General features: G+C 50.2%; 6 protein-coding genes across 6 annotated transcripts; 4 read left to right on the forward strand and 2 right to left on the reverse strand.

The window, feature by feature from the left end:
- Positions 1 to 297: 297 nt before the first annotated feature.
- Positions 298 to 1,174, reverse strand: BDP55DRAFT_724612 (GDSL-like Lipase/Acylhydrolase; the record flags this gene model as incomplete). Its single annotated transcript, XM_060578909.1, has 3 exons — positions 298 to 754; positions 820 to 901; positions 967 to 1,174. 3 exons carry the CDS (start codon positions 1,172 to 1,174, stop codon positions 298 to 300), a joined length of 747 nt encoding a protein of 248 aa, XP_060434744.1.
- Positions 1,175 to 3,807: 2,633 nt separating this feature from the next.
- Positions 3,808 to 5,959, forward strand: BDP55DRAFT_542794 (PX-associated-domain-containing protein; the record flags this gene model as incomplete). Its single annotated transcript, XM_060568351.1, has 3 exons — positions 3,808 to 4,424; positions 4,489 to 4,734; positions 4,801 to 5,959. 3 exons carry the CDS (start codon positions 3,808 to 3,810, stop codon positions 5,957 to 5,959), a joined length of 2,022 nt encoding a protein of 673 aa, XP_060434745.1.
- Positions 5,960 to 6,985: 1,026 nt separating this feature from the next.
- Positions 6,986 to 8,387, forward strand: BDP55DRAFT_724614 (cation diffusion facilitator 1; the record flags this gene model as incomplete). Its single annotated transcript, XM_060578910.1, has 3 exons — positions 6,986 to 8,003; positions 8,076 to 8,290; positions 8,361 to 8,387. 3 exons carry the CDS (start codon positions 6,986 to 6,988, stop codon positions 8,385 to 8,387), a joined length of 1,260 nt encoding a protein of 419 aa, XP_060434746.1.
- Positions 8,388 to 9,424: 1,037 nt separating this feature from the next.
- BDP55DRAFT_649464 (uncharacterized protein) lies at positions 9,425 to 9,873 on the reverse strand. The gene is made up of 3 exons (XM_060573907.1): positions 9,717 to 9,873; positions 9,615 to 9,662; positions 9,425 to 9,549 (listed from the first exon to the last, which is right to left on the reverse strand). Exons 1-3 carry the CDS (start codon positions 9,813 to 9,815, stop codon positions 9,493 to 9,495), a joined length of 204 nt encoding a protein of 67 aa, XP_060434747.1. The 5' UTR covers positions 9,816 to 9,873; the 3' UTR covers positions 9,425 to 9,492.
- Positions 9,874 to 10,913: 1,040 nt separating this feature from the next.
- Positions 10,914 to 12,321, forward strand: BDP55DRAFT_543206 (uncharacterized protein; the record flags this gene model as incomplete). Its single annotated transcript, XM_060568388.1, is given in 5 exon segments — positions 10,914 to 11,080; positions 11,211 to 11,537; positions 11,550 to 11,856; positions 11,930 to 12,082; positions 12,136 to 12,321. Coding segments are annotated over 5 exon segments (1,140 nt in total), but the record flags the coding sequence as incomplete, so codon positions are not given.
- A 1,337-nt stretch (positions 12,322 to 13,658) lies between these two features.
- BDP55DRAFT_627724 (uncharacterized protein) lies at positions 13,659 to 18,593 on the forward strand (the record flags this gene model as incomplete). Its single annotated transcript, XM_060571795.1, has 4 exons — positions 13,659 to 13,952; positions 14,005 to 15,534; positions 15,592 to 16,401; positions 16,464 to 18,593. The coding sequence occupies 4 exons, from the start codon at positions 13,659 to 13,661 to the stop codon at positions 18,591 to 18,593; spliced, it is 4,764 nt and encodes a 1,587-aa protein (XP_060434749.1).
- Between the last annotated feature and the right edge of the window lie 652 nt (positions 18,594 to 19,245).

The raw sequence follows: 19,245 nt of genomic DNA on the forward strand, positions 1-19,245 counted from the left end.
TTTTCCCTCAATTTCAAACAAGTGCCGAGCCACAATCAGTCGCCAACTCTAAATGTCATTCCTGATAATGCCTACTTAGAAAGTGAACCTTTTGAACAGTGATTCGCTGCACATGGAATTTTACTGGTTCAGCTCGCCTGATTCTTCACAAATTGTGACTTTCCTATTCAATCGGGCCCCTCGCTTTTGGCCAATTGACTCGTGGCAGCACTTGACGTAGTCTATTGACTCTAATGATTGGAGTTTACAAGTTAAGTGATAATACGGTTATTCTATCAATGAGGCCTTCTGTGGAAATTAGATAGGCAAAGTAGCATTAACCTGAAGGCAAGGCCCCAACCTATCGCCCTCCAGTCTCGACGTGGCATTAACAACATACTCCTGCAGCGGCGACGTCCCACACTTAAGCCCCAAAACAAAAGCGCCAGCAAACGAGTCCGCCAGCTTTGGTGACATGTGCACGGCGTCCATCGGGTAGCCCTCGACAGCGGCCTGCTGGCCCTGCACCTCAAGGGCCTGGGCGCTGTAGTTGCCGTGCGGGATGTAGTAGATGCCGGCCGCGGGTCCGCCGAGGGACTCAACGACGTACCACGAGTACCACGAGTAGATGGTAGGCGTCCACGAGAAGGTGCCGGTCGAGTAGGGGTTGATGGGGGTCGACGTTGAGATTATTACACGGGCGCCGAGGGAGAGGAAGGTTGAGGAGGCATTACGGAGGTAGGTAGTGTAAGTCTGTACAACTTCCGTTTGATTGCTGGAGACAGTTAGATCATCATCATTTGGGAAAAGTAAGGCCGTGATCAAGATCCATGGACGTACTTGAAAGGCACAGGACAGATGTTGTCTCCGATACCGGGGCAGTCAACTCGGTTCTTAATTGTATCGTTGATTGGGTTTCCGGCTAGACTTTTGTTAGAGGACTTGTTCCACTACTAAGGAGAAACCACGCAAAGGCTAGATACGTACGTCCGTCATTGTGACCAAACTCTATCACAACCCAATCACCAGCCTTGACCTCGTCAATAATGCGCTGAAATCGGCCCTCTCTTGTAAACGTGCGCGCGCTTCTTCCAGCGTACGCAGAGTTGTTGACCCGGATCTTTAATGGATCAAGGGAGTAGTGCAGGTACTCTCCCCATCCCTGGGTGCCGTTGTGTCCACCACCCGGTGCCATCGTGCTGTCGCCAGCAAGCCAGAGTACTTGTCGGTCATCGGCACCTGAGCGCTCGGTGGGTGCCGCGAGTGTCGATCCAGCTCCCAGGAGGAGGGGAACAATGGACAACTTCATCGTCGGTTTCTATGCTTCTGTGTCGACTGGATTCTGGTAGAGGCTGGCGCGAGAGCTTACGAGCTGCCAAGCTAGAAAATCCCGCCATGGCGTGGCTTTCTTTTTATTCCTTCTTTCTATGGCGAAGGTGTGATTGACAGCGGATCTCGGCACCCAGCACCATCTCGGGTGCCAGGGCTACCATCATGTCTCCCCGCATCTAACTGAACTGACAGGCCTCTAAGCTGGCATTTCCCCGCGTAATCCAGGGGTCATTTGGAGGCAAAAGACTCAACGGCGGGACCGCTAAGCTGGATGAATGCTGAAAGGCCGTTGCTCAATTTGCGCACGAGTGGGAAAGCGATTGCCTGGTGTTTGATGAAGCGCTCCTCATTCGTGGGAAGAAGGTGGGTGATATTTGACTCGGGCCAACAGGGGCCGAGTCCACCACGAAGTAGGCTTTCGGCCGACCGTTTGCCGAGTGAACCCGGGCAGATGGATCATGACCCCGTGGGGAGATGATCGTATAGGGTCCGTCTGATCCGGGGTTGATTGATTCCGCTGCACCCGGAGCTACTTTGGGCTTCATGTGATGATGCACAGGTCTTAATCATTCTTCGGTCTCCTGAACTGAACTCATGCACAGCGAATTGAGCGACTACTCCTGTCGTAGGAGTCAAGACGAAGAGGCTTGTGTCAATGTTACTTGCTATAACCCGAATGATGGGCAGGTCTGCTAGGCAAAATTGCACAAAATATCTTGGTCTTGAGGCAATTCAAACATTGAAAGCTGATAGCATTATTGTGGCTTGTTTCTATCGTGAGATCAGATCTAGTCCTGTGGCTTTGACCTTAGCTATTGCGGCCTCGGATCCATTTGACAGCTCGTGACGCGGCCCGACCTAGAAAGACGAGTAATCCGATGGATTGCGACATTCGGAAGCGGGATAGCCATCAGATACAGTGCCGTCCGATTGCGAGTCCGACTCGTCATTCCAAATGAATGGTCAATATTTCTTAGAGTGATACTCCAATGGATATTGCAACTTCCACAGTTCAGTTATAGCTGGTGTTACTGCCAGAGGCAACTTCGATGTGGTTTTGCTGATCACCCTATTTGAACATTATAGTCACTCTACTTCTGACATCATGTAACCATACGAGTAAGTATCTCCATTGGCGATGATATCAAACCCGATTCTTCGGGCCCAGACGCACGATATCAAGCCAAACGGGACTGGCCGCCACGGGAAAGATCGAGGATTAGCATTGGTGTGGTTACCTGTTTGGGCATTGAGCTCGTGCTTTGACTCGGGCCCTCGGACGTGTTCCTGGTGTGGGGGGCAAACATTGACTTTTGCCATGACAGGATTGAAACCCGACGCATTCGGTTGCGGGGATTCTCGAGGGTCGCATTTCATGCCGGGGGGAAGATGCCGGCCGGGGGACCGAACACGAGGTGAATGCTGGATCCATTCTGAGGTGAATAACAAACGCGAAGTCAAGCCAGTGGGCACATTGAGCCAACCTCAGGTTTGTGATGGTTGATTCTTTCGAATGAGATTTTCTAGTAAAGCCGGCCGGATATGAGAATGCGTCTTCATTTAAGCTTGATGCTGAGAATAGCTTCCACCATGCGCGCACTGCAGAATGTGCTAAGCTCGAATAAGTTTACACAGCCACAATACCTCAACATCCCCAGCCAAGGGTAGTAGTTTCCCACAGTCCAAGGGAGTTGGATGTGACGAGGCATCCAATGATTTCAGAAAACGGACGAAACTTATAGGAGAAGGCATTGAATGACACGTACTCTGCTTGATATATGCAAGCAATGGGGAGCTGAGCTGAGCTGAGCCTGCATATGATCCTCTATGCCTCGGGAGGAATATTAGTGCACATGCCACACAAAGCATTGGGAATAGATCCAAAGCAGGTAATGCACCAGAATCAGATGCTTGGAAAGAATCAAGTCAGATCTAGGAGTCTGCACTGATGCAAGGTGCTGCAGATAGCCGAATAAGAAAGGAGGGTCGCCCAGACAAAGCCGACAGGGGCATGGGAGAGACACTGGGGACACTGACACTTGACACGGCGACTCCCGCGGTCTGTTCGCTGTTTCTATTCAGAGAATCGACGTATCAAAGAGAACATTGTTGAAATCCTTAAGTGGTGGATATTCCCTCCCCTTCCCTACCTCTACGCGCATCCTAAGGAGAACAAACCAGTGACATACAGTCTCGTGACGTCACTTACCCGTGATCCACAATTCAACCGGAGGACCGGTGACCGAACACGATCGCGGGGACCTTCTAGAAACGCAACATCCTTTTCACCTCACCGGAAGCTGCTACCACCCAGCTCCTGCCTACAAAATATTTCACATCGCCAACGTGAAGTGCAGACCCGACCGGATCTTTCCCTCCAACCAAGCGCTGCCGCTGCAACTCACTATATTGTCAACACCGTTCGAGAGAGACAGCAAGAGGCAGAGGAAGCTCCAGTAGTAAATGGCCATTGGCGTATCGTGAATACTACCCGTCATGGCCTCCCAGCAGCCCTCCGGCCTCACTGCTGAGCAGACAAAGGCCCTGTTCAACATCCTCACCCATTTCGAAACGTACCATGAGATCGAAGACTTCAAGAAGCCAGAAACCATTTCCGATTATGGCTACCCCTTTGCGCAGAGCTCCAAACCCGGCGAGGCCGTCGCCTACGCCCCAGAATCCTCCGCACCCCTCCTACAATCACTCTTCACCAGATTCGTCCTGAAGCTGCCGGGCGTCTCCTCCTTTGTCCCCGAGTTCTGGAACATCCGCGTCCAGGGTATCCTCAAGAACTTCGCCGAAGCCGAGCTGTCCGAGAGCTACGAGAAGGGCGCTTTGGGTACTAGAAAGACCCTGGCAACCGCCTCGTCCACTGTCATAGAGACCGTCGCGCGTGGCATGATTGGTGGCGGACCCTACAGTGATCCGGCGACCCGGCTAAAGCAGTATGATTTGGAGAGGGCGGAAGACCTGGCACAAGCGTGGGATGATGCTATGCATGACCTTGTTTACGGGGACCTCTGCGACAGCTTGCTCGACCATCTTGCAGAGACGGACGATTTTGAGTCGCACTCTCCAATGACCAGGGCGGCGAACGAGTACATCATTGTTCAGTCAGTATTGCTCCTTGCGAAAGCAGTTTGAGGACGAAAAACTAACTAACACGGAATTTTACAGCCTGGCTGGACTTGCCCACCAAGTCCTTGTTGTCTCCCCCGAGGGCCAGTACTTAGTCAAGCTCATGGAGCAGGTTCACAAGATGGTACCATACAACATGGTCCGGCAGACACTCAAGGTCGGTAATGCTGCGACCATGATTGCAGGCATGATGAAGATCTTCCTGGCCAAGCTCAGTGTCGGCTCGGTCTCGAACTGGTTTGGCCTCACAAAGGATGCTGCAGACGGCATGAATCTTATGCAGAGGTTCGTTCTCCTCAAACTAAGGGTGCTAACACCTTGAGGGATATAGAGAGACTAACGCGACTGCAGGATCATCTCCGTCATCCTCGGCTGGGACTGCGCAGACTTCAAGAAGACGGTCGACAGGATCGCCAAAGACAAGAACAGGCCAAGCAAGGGCGCCCTGGACGCCATTAAGGCCCATACCCAATCACCTCCAGCCGAGCGCGAAGTAATCCGAGCCATGAGCGCGCAGCAAGACAAGTCCATCATCGCCGTCATCCTCGATACCGCGAACCCTATCCTCTTATCTGACCTCAGCGAGGAAGAGCACACGATGTGCCTGGAGTACTACGCAGCACTGCTGGCTATCCGCGACCGGGAAGAAATCATCAGCATCCTCTGCAGGCAGAGCCCGGACTACCTCACCCAGGCTGTCCGCGAGGCAGTAGCGGGGATGGATCCTATCATCCGCGCCGTACATAACAAGGTTGACCTCTCGGACCACGTCAGGGACTACCACATGTTCCTTGACCAGTTGATCGCCTGCAGCAAACCGAGGAAGGGAAAGAACAAGGACGATCCGGAGACCATGCCAACCGTGGAGGACTACGTCAAGCTGTGCAAGAACAACAAGCACCTCCTGTACAAGTGGCTGCACGCTGTAGGTGGTAAATGCCCCGAAGTGATGGACCAGTTCAGAGCGTGGGCAAAGGACTCCCTGGTTGCGTTCCACAAGACGAAGAATGGCGGCGCGAGCATCGAGCAGCAGCTCGGCGACATTTTCAACCAGGTTCCCGACAATAGCAGGGCGGCTCTACTTCCAATCATTGACGCTCACGCCGTGTACCTGCGGGACCTGGAAAGACTGTCCTTGACGCGGATGCAGACCATCATCGAGGGCAGGTCGACAAGCATGGCCGGTCCGGGTATCTACTTGGTGCGGTGGCAGAACCTGATGGACGACACCCTCATCACGCCGGTGAGGCCCGTCGGCCCGGTGCGATTAGGCAGAGACGTCCAGGGGGCGGCGCCGTCACAGGGTAAGCGGGGTTCCGCGTCGAGCGATGCTGGCGAGATCATCGCGGCGGTACGCGACATGAATCTATCTTCTCTACCTGAAGCGCCAGACGTGCAGGCCGTCATTCAGGCGCTGGGGCCTAGGTTCAAGCAGTTGCTCACGGTAGCGTCTAGAGCCAACGGTCCTCCAAAGAATGGCGCAGCCAATGGACATGCTGTGTTGGTTTAAGCTTGGATGGATTGCAGACGAGCATTATGACGTGTTTTGGGGGACTTATTTTGGACTTTCGGGGGGGATTAACATGGTGTCACATGATGACTACTACAAACGACTTGCATGAGAACATGGTTTGATGGTCTTTAGGGATTGGCCTGGCGTTTGCGGGAATTGGTATTACCCTGGACTTGGACTGGGCTGGTACTGAACGGCAAGCCGGATACTTGCTGTAGACTCAGGCATAGATATTGAACAGAGACGGCACCAAGTAAACGGAGTCTCGCAGTGCTGTGACACTGGCAGCCTGAGAAAACACGACGGGGCAACGTGAAGTATTCGACGAACCAAGAGCTTTGGCATGTGTGTGCGAAGCTTGCTCCAGTCTTGACTAGAAGAGCGAAGTATAAATACCTAGCTGCCAGTCAGAGACAGATGCATTCATCAGTCTCTAAAACTGTGTCATTGTAACTAGCCGTAGCATAGCCTCACTCTTCTCACTCATATTTCTTCTCAGCGTTCATCCACCCGCACACAGTTGGCATGGTGCAGGTAGATCATCTTGGCAACGTCGTTGCGGCAATTAACGGCCAGGAATTGTCAGCAAACAAGCATCCCGCCATCCAAGAAGCAGCGGCAAAAGTTTGCCGCCAGTCCATACCAAGTCAGGTAGCTCGTCGAGATCATCTGGCGTCGCTAAGCGACTTGCCCCAAGCTCATCCCTGTCTAGCGTCGAAGAAGCGGCACACATTGGGATGTTTAGACGAATGATCCGCCGTCAGCTCGCTTCAAATATCTCTCACTCATCTCGCTTTCGTTTAGACTTGCCCTAGAGCTGGTTGCCTCCCTGGTCGGGCCCGACTGGACTTTCCCTCCTTTCCAACCTCGCCCGCCTCAACTTTCCCTGCCTTATTACACATCATCCTCGTCTGAGTCCTTGAGATATTTCTACCATCTCTCTCTCAGAGCTCTTCCCAATACCACACAACTCTATTGTGACAACAGCTTGCAAGTCTTGTCTATTCAAGAATTAGTCTTATAATGTCTACTACGACGACCACAACCCGTGCTCCAAGCACGGGCATAGACCTCAACAACCTCCCCCCATCTCATGACCCAGAATCCAGCTCCTTCGCCTCCTCAGAGACCAACGACCCCTACAACCTTGGCACACACATCAAATCCGACGCTGACATAGTCCAAATCACCTCAGCATACAACACGAACAAGCCGCGAAGCACCAAAACCAGCACCCGAAGACGCCTAATCCACCACAGCTTCACCCGTGGCGGCGCCAAAGATGCAAAGCTCCAAGACTTTTACCGCGCGCAAAACGAAAAGATCCGCTCCTATCTCAAGAGTGTAGACGACCACGAGCGTGAGGCGAAAGAGACGCAGGGCGACAATAATCTGAAGTACCAAATTGCGGTAAAGGGTAGCTTGGCGGCCAATGTCGTTCTCTCGGCGCTGCAGCTTTACGCTGCGATTACCTCTGGCTCGCTTTCGCTCTTCACCACCATGGCTGACTCGGTCTTTGATCCGTTGTCGGGCGTCCTGTTGCTGCTTTCTCACCGCGCGGTGAAGAAGGTTGATACGCAGAAGTACCCCTCTGGTAAATCACGCATCTCGACGGCGGGAAACATTGTCTTTTCATTCATCATGTTTTCCGTCTCGTTGGTCTTGATCGTCATGTCGGCTAGGGACTTAGCTGCTGGGTCTGAGGAGGAGACTAACGAGTTTCACTTCACATCTGTCATTGCCGTCGCGATTGCGTTCGGGACGAAGTTCTGTTTGTGGCTTTACTGCTGGTCTATCAAGGATATCTACTCTCAGGTTGAGATCCTCTGGCGTGACCACCGCAACGATCTCTTCATCAACGGGTTTGGTATCTTTACCTTTTCAGCTGGGAGTAAGATCAAGTGGTGGATCGATCCCATGGGCGCCATTCTCTTGTCGTTTCTGATTGCGGGGTTGTGGTTGAGGACTGCTTATGAGGAGTTCCAGTTGTTGATCGGGGTATCTGCCGAGCCTGAGTTCTTGCAGCTCATCACTTACATCGGTAAGCTAGTCGTGATTCCCGATGAACTGTGGACGAGATTTGAGAATGGAAACTGACAAGACTTTGTGCAAGCGATGACTCATTCGCCCGAAGTCAAGCAAATTGACACTGTTCGCGCATACCACAGCGGACCTCGTTACATCGTTGAGATTGATATCGTCATGGACCGCCATGAAAAACTTGAGATTGCCCACGATGTCGCCGAGGCTCTTCAGATCAAGATCGAGAAGTTACCAGGAGTCGAGAGAGCCTTTGTTCATGTTGACTATGAGACAAGTCATAAGCCTGTAAGTTGGATAATGTTTGAAAGAAACGTTCTGTGCTTGTTTGCGTTCTGACTGACGCTGGAAATGTAAGGAACATGACCTGAAAAAGGATCTCTGATAGCTCAAAGCTAAAAGTCCAGTGTAACTATTGTGACTGCTTACTGCAAGATTGATACTACAAAAAAATGTGGCGGAGAGATATGGAGAGAATTATAAAAGAAGCACCAAGTTGGAGAAAGCACATGAACTATGCTAGGAAAGGTTATACTGATGCAACTACTGAAGTAATGTGAAGAGGTGACTGCGATTTCATGGCCGATGTATGAGCTGATTTGGAACCGGTAAAGAGGAATACGTCCAACACGGGGGTATGCAACATTCGGCACCCTTAAGCCACTCTGCAAGGTCAGATAATGGTGGAAATTGCAATCATTTACATGAGTCTACTACTTAGTCGGCTACGTGAATGTTGTGATTATAGTTGATCCTTGAGAGTGAATATCCAAGCCGAAGACAAGGCATGAAACATCATCACATGGGGTACAATAGTTTTCAGACTGAAATTGTTGGCATACACGTCAGTAGGGCAACCCGATGGTCGGTACGAGGCTCAGTAATCTGGTATTGATCTGTGTATATATGTGTAAGGAGGAAGTTGGTGGGCATGGTCCACTATTATTCCGTTGGGTAATGTGTAAGTAGGTGAAGGGGCCGTCTATACGGCTCATACCACCTTCCAATCCACCTCTTCTGCCGTCAATATTCCAACCGAAACTTTCATCTTCCGCATCAAAGTACCAACTGTTATGCTAATTCTATCGAGTGCTAGATCGCGTCAGGATATCGCCGCTTGGACCAGTAACGAATTACGTATTATTCCCCTCTCCTTTACAGGCATGCCGTGTTAATCCCACTTACTGAATTTACCTCAAAAAATCACACAAAATCACACAAAGAATCGACACTTTATTATTCTGGCCTGCACTAAAATTTGGTGATTCTAATCCATCTTGGAAACATAAGTTCTTCGTCATTCACCTCAGGCTTCTCAATCAGTCTTTCTAGCGGAATATGGTAGGTCATTTATGAACAAGTGTAAGGCTGTGTGGAACAAAAGATCCGACCTGAAGCTATCGACGCGAGCAGTCTCTAAGCGTTACAAAGTTCGAAGTATTCTTGAGATTGAACCTTCGTTGAAGTCGCCAAGCTCTCAGCCTCTCTTCTCACTGCAATTCATTTGTATGACCTCTCATTTTGATTTTGATAGTCTCGAGTTCCATCTGTATTATAACACCTCAGAATCCTCCCATATTGTGGAAACTACAGACACCAGAGTTTAACTCACATCGTTCAATTGTTTTGAGGTTTCAAAGCTCCACTGATGATCTGAAGACTGCTTGTCTGTTAGTGTATGAAAAGACCTAAGGACATCGAATGCTTTACACACCCCGCCAATGGTGAAATTGCCTTTCCCAACAATGTTCACCAGAACTGCAGTAAGAAGATCTCCATCACCATATGGAATAGGCAGACTATGAGTGTGCATTATGGGCTCGTGGTTGCTCGGATGAGACTTTTTCTTTTCAGAGAAATGTAGCGCCACTAGAGAGGTAGTAAACTCACCGTGTGTAGGGTTGATTCTCAGTCGACCTCTCACTTGCTGTAGTCTTAAGTATGTCAACTTGCGAGCCTACAACAATTCAGGCTACACCGAAAACTTCCTCTTCCAATCAAGACAGAATGAAGATCACGCAACTATTCGAAAAGTAAGGCGAACTATCAGTTGCCGACACCCAAGCGTATCAGTGCATATGCAGGCTCTCGCATGTCCGCGAATCTCCGGACATTGTTCCATCATGCAACTTCAGGTGTCCTACTTGGCTGAATCAGCGTGGATGGGAGCTGCATGATTGGGGCTGCAACATTTGCCTAGTAGGAAGAAACACCATACTCGCTGCTTGGAGCCACTCACAACTGACGCCCCCATCATATGCACAACCAAGACATTGGTATCCCGAACGAGGCATCCTGCGAGCGGGGTGAGGCTTTTCTATGCAATCGCGAGATTATGGAGCTCATCGAAGTTACAACTAACAAATCGTGAGCTCGAATACACTCATTTTAATGTTCACCGTAGTAATCGAAATCAGTGGCGATTTATAATTCTGCGTTAACCCCCTTTATAGAGTTCATGCCAGAACACATACTCTGAGTCCTCTCCTTTCCATAATTGAGGCGGTGGAAAGACTGGCCGCCTCAGCGTCTACCAGCACCCAATATCTCAACCTGGGTTTCGGCTTTGCCACTTCTCAACCGCCATGTCTTGGTTATGTAGAAACTCAAGCATCTTTGAGAAAGACCTGGCTGTAATCAAGTTCAATCCCGGAGACAGTCGAATATTCGCAATTGAGCGCCAAGACGACGTAAGATAGTATGAGTACGGACGTGAGTGAACTGACGAGTGCTGATGTCTAAGTAGGAGACGCCGGATCTCATAAACACCTGGACCAATACTACCGACGCTGCTTGGGAACAGTGGTTAGAGACGGTGAGACACCTAATTCCGTTTCTGCCATGCTTCGTGAGACATAGTCTGATTGTCCGTGATTATCAGGACCAGTCCCTACGACAAAACTCCGAATCAAGCCGAATCAATCTCATCTTAGGTAGCCGAGCTCAATCCTGCTGGGGTCATGACCCATCCATCATCTCAAAGCTGCCCTGGTCACGGCGAATATACTCTAGTATTAAGGAGCGCTTCTTGGTGCATAGCGCAATCGTCAGGGCAATGAACCGTATCACAAGCGGCATGTTCTCTCAAATGAACTTTGAATGTAAGAATAAGGGATCGGAACAAAGATCAATCGGTATGTGAAATAAAAATTAAAGGACAAGAATTGTATACCGTATGTTTACCAAGAGAAATAGTATAAATCTGCAGGACAGCAGCGTCTTGGCTGGGCGACATGGCCTTATCCGTGACTTTTCTACCTGGTACCCTTACCACGAACGCCGTTCTACTCGGATGTGATTTTAGGAAGGCCGACATGTACGACAGCTGTGTGACCTTGGCTGATATCATTACCTCTCGACTAAGATATTCTGATACTCAGGTATTCCATCCAATGATGATACCAACAATCTTCGCCGATGCCGAACGAGACAGGCAAATTGAGCTCGTTAGAGAGAAGCTTCAGCAGTTAGGAAGGCGGATTGACGATATAACGTGCACTAAACTCTGTGCAAAGACCGCATCAACCTTTCATGAGTAAACGGAAAGTCCAACACGGAGCGAAAAGAGCGAAATTCCCACTGCTAAGCTTTGGCAGCAAGTAAGCCACCCAAGAACTGGACTCAGCAACTGGCGAAGGCAGCTGCTCAAAATGATAACGCACGTCGAAGATCTCAACCGTGTCGAGTTTGCAGCCCAGGGCCCTTCCTTGGAGTACACGAAGATCCAGCGCCGGCAATTTTCTCAACCCGGAGAGAGAATCAGGGACAGGCTCCAAGAGCTTGTTGACGAATATGACGAGTACATCAGAGAATGTTCACATATCATGGAAGGCTTCAGCCTGGCGACCCAGCTTGTAAACGAATACCACCGCATAAGGTAGTCGACAGGAGGACATTAGCTGAACGGCGGTGTAATCACCGTAACAGGAGATAAGCCAGATCAGCCGCAGCGATGCCAAAACAAATCAAGAGATCTCGCGGGCCAATCTGGATGTCGCTCAAATGACGCGTCGTGATGGAAGTATCATGAAGTCAATCGCTGTGCTTGGCATGATCTTTCTTCCTGCTTCATTCGCAACAGTATGTGACAAGAGTTCCCATGGACTATTTAGCTGGAGCTGACGGCTCAACAGGCATTCTTTTCCACGGGATTCTTTGATGTTTCAAAACAAGGCGAAAGGACAGCAGTCTCAAGCCTCCTCTGGATCTACGTACTTGCTGCATTGACCTTGACACTGGGCACCATGGGCACCTTCTATGTCTGCATCTTGAAGGGAAAGAAGACTGAGGTCACATACAACAGAACTCTGTCAGCTTAGCCACTGGATACAGCAATCGTGATCCTGTTTTTCTGGGGCATGAGATGCCTGTTTAAGCAAACGCATCGGCCGTCATGTGTCAGGGTAAGTTGATTGGATTTGGCAGCAGTTAGCTTGATATCTCCTATTTGAAGTCCACGGCCGTGAGATCTGACAGACACGACAACTTCGTACTACTAGTAAGAACTTATGAATGCACAGGCAATAAGTGCACGCGAAGTGTGGCTAGCGGCGACTAGGTCTTGTTTATGACTAGTATAACAACGAACTCTCGTGAAGGGGGTTCTCGACCTTCAAGTCAGGACAGTTAATGGTATTTGCATACTGAAGTAAATTGGCCAAGCGCGTACATTGTCATCGAATATCTCGTATTATAGCACCTGGTCGATGAATTTTGTTGTTCCATTTTCCAAAAGTCTTGAGCCAGGTACCTTGGGCGGCAACAGATCTAGACCGTCAGGAAGTGCCCACGACTCTAGCTATAATATTCAACAAGTACGTTGTGGATGTTATTCTTGTGAAACGACGATGTACGGAGTAGATACTCCTCAATCACAGAGCATCTCATGCCGATGCCCCTTTGGCTTTGCTATAAGCCATAGTAAGCTAAGGTATAATAAGGTATTATGATATGGCAACTGGGACCACACACTCCTATGCCTATGTTTGGTTGGCACAGCAAACATGAAGCTTGCGGCGTCACTGAAGAATTGTCGACGTGCAGAATGAGGGCGCAATGCTGATTCCGAGTGCGAAAAACCAAGCTTGGACTCAATAGGCAAGTAAGCTGACATCAGATCACACCCATTGAGTAGCTCTAGACCTTTTTGCCAACTGCCCATGTGGCACAGTAATAATCAAATACTCGTTAGTGCGAGGAAAAATGATTAGACGCATGCAGCGGCTATTCGGTGGTTAGGTAGGCACCCATGTCGGTTCAGCCGCAATTTGGCAGCTCGCGCTGGACTGAAAACCCTTGTTGGTAATCACCCCACCATTTGTTGCGCAAGAAGAGGCTTTTGGCGCTGCCAGTAACGTCGGATCAGGCTGCAGGATTACTGGCGAGAATTGTTGCCGAGTTCGCCACCCACTCGCTCGACGTGACTGTCCGACCGCAAATCGTCTATGCATCTAAGACATAAACACTGAACGTTTGCTTCTTCTCTCTACGTCCTATGGATAGTTCGTTGACTCACGCCAACATCAGCAACCGCCAAAGCTCCAGTTGCCTTTGAAGATACTACAGGAACTGAGATATCTGGCGAGCATACTCCTCCATCCGACGTTGCTCCATTGCCCATACCCTCTGAGCCATCCACTCGAAGACAGGCGGCACAATGAGAGAACAGGGACCATCAGATTCGCCTGCGAAGAAAGTCGTCAATGGAGACAGGTCCATGGATGAGATCTGGGCAGCTGCAGCCGAGCATTTCCGGGAAATATGCGGCGAGTCGCTTAACAAGGGCGAGTTGAAGAGCTTCGAAGACGTACAGAAACAAATCGAGAACAGCGGCAACGTCAATACGAATCCGAGTCCGGAAGATAGCTGGGAGACAGCTAAAAGTGTTGGCTTGAGTTCTCTTAAGTACCTCAAGATGCTCGTGGGAGCTGCTTCGCAGGCCTCTTCATTTGTCAGTATTGCTGAAGACCATCTTTATAACCCTCATTCGCTGATGTGATTAGATTCCCATTCCGGCTGTGGCTAGCAACATCACAGCCAGTGCGCTATCATTTGTATTCGATATCCCTCAAGCTATCAAAGGCTACAACGATGCAGTAGATCAAGTCTTCAGCGAAGTGGCATCGGCGCTGTCTCAATTTCAGATCTATCAGTCCATGGACAGCGTCGATCGCCTGCTCATCAACCAGATCAACCTAGTCCTCATACGCTTTGTCGAGGTCTGCGCTCATGTTGTCAAGCACCGTCAGGGCCGTAGACGGGACCGAGTCTTCCAACGAGTCAAGTCCATCTTCGACAGCGATACGGACTTGGCTGGTGCTATGGCTGCTTTCAAAGGGGCCATGCAGGGACAGCGCGACGTTGAGGGGACTGTCACTCTTGCTGTGGTTGTAGAGACGCAGAGGGCGGCGCAAGAAACTCATAAGGGTGTCCAGTCTCTGACAGATGACGCTGACCGCACAAAGACATTGACCAAGATCCGCGATAATCTTGGCGTGCTGTCAACGGTCCGGCTAGACACCAATACCACGCAGACCGTTACCACTATCTCTGACAAATGTTTCAACGGCACAGGTTCTTGGATCTGGACACACGAAGCATACACGACTTGGACGGCATCTAACGATAAAGATGTCTTGGTTGTGTCTGGCCCTGAATCATCCGGCAAGACATCAGTCACCGCCCTCATCACCAAACGCCTCGAGGAACAGAAGGGCCGCACCTACGTTGCCCATTACTTCTTTCCTGTCAGTACTAAGAAGTCTGAAAGTGACAAAAACCCGGTGCAGACGGCGTTGAAGTACATGGCTTTCCAGATTGCTCGCGTTGATGTCACGGTGCGGAAGGCCCTAAGCAAGGCATGTGACGCCGGTCCCGCGGCGTTCCGTCGCTCATCGACCACCGAGAACTTGGAAAAGCTGTGGTCAGATCTTAAGATTGGGGCTCCTGGATCGGGAGCTACATACTACCTCATATTTGATGGCATAGAGAATCTGCATCAGGATCAGTTGAAGATGCTCCTTGAGTTTGTCTTTGGTTCTCGAACGAAAGCGAAGCCGACTCGACGAGTGCGTATCTTGGTGAGTGGCACGGACGAGAAGTTGAAGACTGCTTACCAGCCGAACTTCGACGATGCGTTGAGAGTCCAGATGGAGAAGGAGAACGAGAAGGACATGCGGATCGTCATCCTCGAATCCTTGAACAAACAAGGTGTGCTTCCAAACGCTGGAACCAACTCACAACATCAGAAGGCAAGGGACAAGATTCTCGAAAAGCTTCCACAGAATGTCAACGGAAGATACTCAACATTCCAGCCACAGCTAGACGGAGTCATACGTCTCTTGAGCACACGCATGGCTACGGTTGAAGAGCTAGACCGCATGCTCGATCAGTCAATGAGCGGCCTCGAAGCGGCGATCAGTGATCTACAGCGGTCATTGACAGCTGATGAGATCCTAGAGCTGAATGAAATGCTTAAATGGGCCTTGTACAGCCACTATTATCTCACGCTGGACCAACTTGAGTCTGCCATGGTAAGGAGTTCTGCTTTGATTTCTTAGTTGTATAGAAGCTGACATAGATAAACGAAGAGGCTGTTTTCGGGCATAGAATCTCTTACGTCTCTCGAATACGTCCTCAGAAATAAGTACTCGTCTCTGTTGATGATCGATGAGGGTAGTGTCTATCCTCAAGACGGTGTTGTAGACTATCTCCAGAAGCAGAGAGAGCTCGCGAACCGCTCGTCCAATTCCAAAGACCGTCCCACCATCAGCATGACCATCACCATAAATAACGTCGATCAAGAGCTTTGTGGGCACTTTCTCTGGGATCTTGCGGATATGGCGATCCGGGACAAGTTCAAATTTGATTTTAACAACTCGAGTGCCTTGCACACCAGCGCCCAGCGTATTATTTCAGTGGATGAGTTTGAGGCCAATCAAACAATCGTGACTCGAGCATTCAATTACCTTAAAGGCGATCCCCAGAAAGAGACCCAAGACATTGGAGAGTATCTCATTTGTTGGCTTCCCTACCATCTGGGCCAACTTCGACAGCTCGAGGACGAGGGCAAGGGAGAACTTACCACAAATGAACGGGCTGAGATTGGAAGTAATTTGTACAATCTTTTCAGAGACGATGCGGTCTTTAAACGGCACAAAGCGACTCTCGGAGAGGTCTATTGGTGGGCAGACGAGATGACAGACGTTCAGAAGTGGTTGACCGACCCAGCAGTCGTCCGAAGGCTCGACAAGTCATGGCGTGCGAAGATGGAGCGTGCACGATATCCCCCGAGAGGGTATCGTAAGGAACTCGTCAATATGGTCGTGCGGGGGTTCCTCAGAGAAAGGAGCTGGGGTATACCGAGCGCTTGTCGGTGGCTGAAGGAGTTTATGGCCGCGGTAAACCTCTCTCAATAATCCCTAAGAAGAAGTTCAGCCTATTGACGCGTGTATGAAAACAGGACAAAGACAAGGTTGAAACGCTTCCAGACACCTCAACCCCCGACGGAGATGATGCGAACCCAGATGGCTCATCACCTTCACCCTCTTCCGCTGGGTCCAGCGACGAGATAGACTGGGACGTCGCCAGCAAATGGTGCCAAGAAATTCTCGGGCTGTCAGATGCTGAGCTTGATTCTCTCTGGTACGAGAGACTTGCTGAGGCATCGTCTTGGGTGGGGAACAATCCCGATCAAGCTCTGTTACTCTATCAAAAAGCTGCTCAACTCGAGAACCCAAGTTGGCAATGTTACCACGGCCTGGGTGTGACGTACTACAACCGGGATCAATTGGGTCAGGCCATAGAACAAGTTGAGCTTGCTCTGAAGGAGGCTGAATCAGAGAACACAATGCCGAAGCCAGATTCGAAGGAAATCACCGAGTTGCATTTATTGCTGGGAAAGTACACCTATGAGGCGCAGAACATGCCCACCGCAGCAAAGCACTACTTGGTGGCATCTCGAAGCGACGACACTGAACAAGCCGTTGTCGGACAACTAGGTCTCCTGAAGGCAAATCTGAGGTCCTCAGATGTCGCAGAGGCCGCACAATTGCTGAAGACCATGATTGCTGCAGAAGGCGGCGAAAGCAGGATGACTAATATTCTGAAGAAGATAGCGAGGGACTCTGAGCATGACGTTCTCGCCTCAAGCATGTTCAAAATCACCAAAGACGATCCCGAACTTCTAGAGAAGATGGTCCACGCAATGTACTCAGCCACGCAGAAGTCCACCGCGCAAGAAGACCATAACACCGAGCCCTCTAACGTGGATGCGCAATATGAGGAATACGAAGCCCAAGGGGTCCTCCTCTATGACCTAGGCCTCGCAGCCTACAAGTTCGGCATCACACTGGATGGAAAAGAGCGCGTGAGCGAAGCTCTGCGTCTTTGGACCGAGAGTCGAGACCAGCTCGCCAACGTCGGGGGCCGCAACGCCTACGTCGCACGTTCAAACGCCACCTCGGCTCTTGCGAATCACTACTTCTTAAACCGAGGGAATGGGAAAGACGAAGAAGACCTCAAGGCCCTGGCCAAACTCGCTAACGACGAATCGAATGTGTACGACGATTCTCTGCGGGCACACTTAGCCGCGCTCCACGCGTTACGAGGGGAGAAAGATAAAGCCAGATCGGTGCTCAAGACACGAGTAACACAGGCTCTTCAGATACTATCTGATGAGATGCCCGACAACGATAACTATGGCTTCTTCCTCCTCCGGCAAGTCATGAAAAGCTATCGACAAGAAGACTTCAAGGGCGCGTTTATCGCCCTGAGCTTGTGCGGCCAACCAGACCTTGTCACGGACAGTTTGGAATTTGCAGCCGATGATATTAAGGATGATGAAGTTGCAGACAAGGAAAGGGTTCTCGAAATTCTCGCAGTATTGGCGAAAAAAACTGCCCAGCTTGCGAGAACTCAAGTGCCAGATAGTGCGTCACAGCTACAACGCATCCAAGCTGCCAAAGCATACATCGACTCTCTTGTCCTCGCAAGTCAATCGAAGCTCGCCTCCGAAGTTGACGAAAGTCATCAAGACAAGCCGACTACCCCGGACAGCGCTGGCTCTGCAAATGATATTGCACATCGCTTACTGCAATCGCGTATCACGGACTTGCTGAACAAGCACACACCCAAGATCGAGGTCGAAACCCATTGTTTCTGCGATGGATATACTTCAGAGGGGAAACAGTGCGAGAAGCAAGGCGACTTTGACCAAGAGTTTTACCATTGCGTCTACTGCTGGGATAAAGACTTCTGTGGAGAATGTCTGGCGCGGTTACGTGACCCCAAATCCGACCTCATTACCGTATGCAGTGAAAAGCATCAGTGGATTCAGAGACTACGACAGGGGGAGGATGCTTGTGTAGGCCCAGCGGCGAAGACCGTTCCAGTGCCAACCAGCGTGGTACCAGTTGATGGCGATGCGAACGTTCTACGAGCTTGTTATTCCGAGGATGGTGGGCAGGTAATCTCAGTTGAGGAGTGGAAGGAGATTGTGGCAAGAGAATTCGAAATCACATTGGACGAGATAAAGAGTGGTGTGGCAGCGTTGAATGCGTTGGAGGGTGAAGGCAAGAGCACTAATACCTGATGGAAAGGGGCCCAGCTTTGAGTTACTTGGCCATGATCAGTAAGGCCGTCAAATGTAAAGTACCACGGTTAATCGTATCATTCTAGTAGTACCGAGTTTCTGCGCATCATTCCCTTTGAGGGCTTTGCCATCGTTCAAATTTAATATATGGCACCGGATTAGTTAAAGGAGACTCCAGTTCAACGCGATCGACGTCAACTTACTTGAACTGCCCAAGGGGCCATGGCTGCGGGTTTGGGTTTGAGTTAAGTTCATGACGACGACGATATCCACATGGTGGGCAGCTATTTGGCGCGGATATGTGCGTTTGTGAGAGAAGCTCCTGCGTCGCCGTGACAGGAGTGCATGATGGTGCCAGTGATTCTCTGTCGCAGGAGCCAGCTGTTCAATTAATCAGACCTTTGAAGCATCAGTAGTTGCCCTATTGGAAAGAGTTCTTCAATCATATATCATTGATCGGTGGCTGAGGATGGAAATGGGACTTGCAGGGAACTCAGAGGATCCTTGTTTCAAATAGACGCTGGGAATACAAGTACTTGGACTGTTTATTGTCCCAACCAGCTCAGGGGAATAATGACAAACTGCAATGAGGAATCCTCGGGCTCGGAACGTACTCCCTATGTTTCTCAAGATACGAATAAGTTTCCCGCAT

The sequence above is a fragment of the Colletotrichum godetiae genome (genome assembly GCF_030913485.1).
Source record: "Colletotrichum godetiae strain CBS 193.32 chromosome Unknown BDP55scaffold_5, whole genome shotgun sequence".
Lineage (NCBI taxonomy): Eukaryota > Fungi > Ascomycota > Sordariomycetes > Glomerellales > Glomerellaceae > Colletotrichum > Colletotrichum godetiae.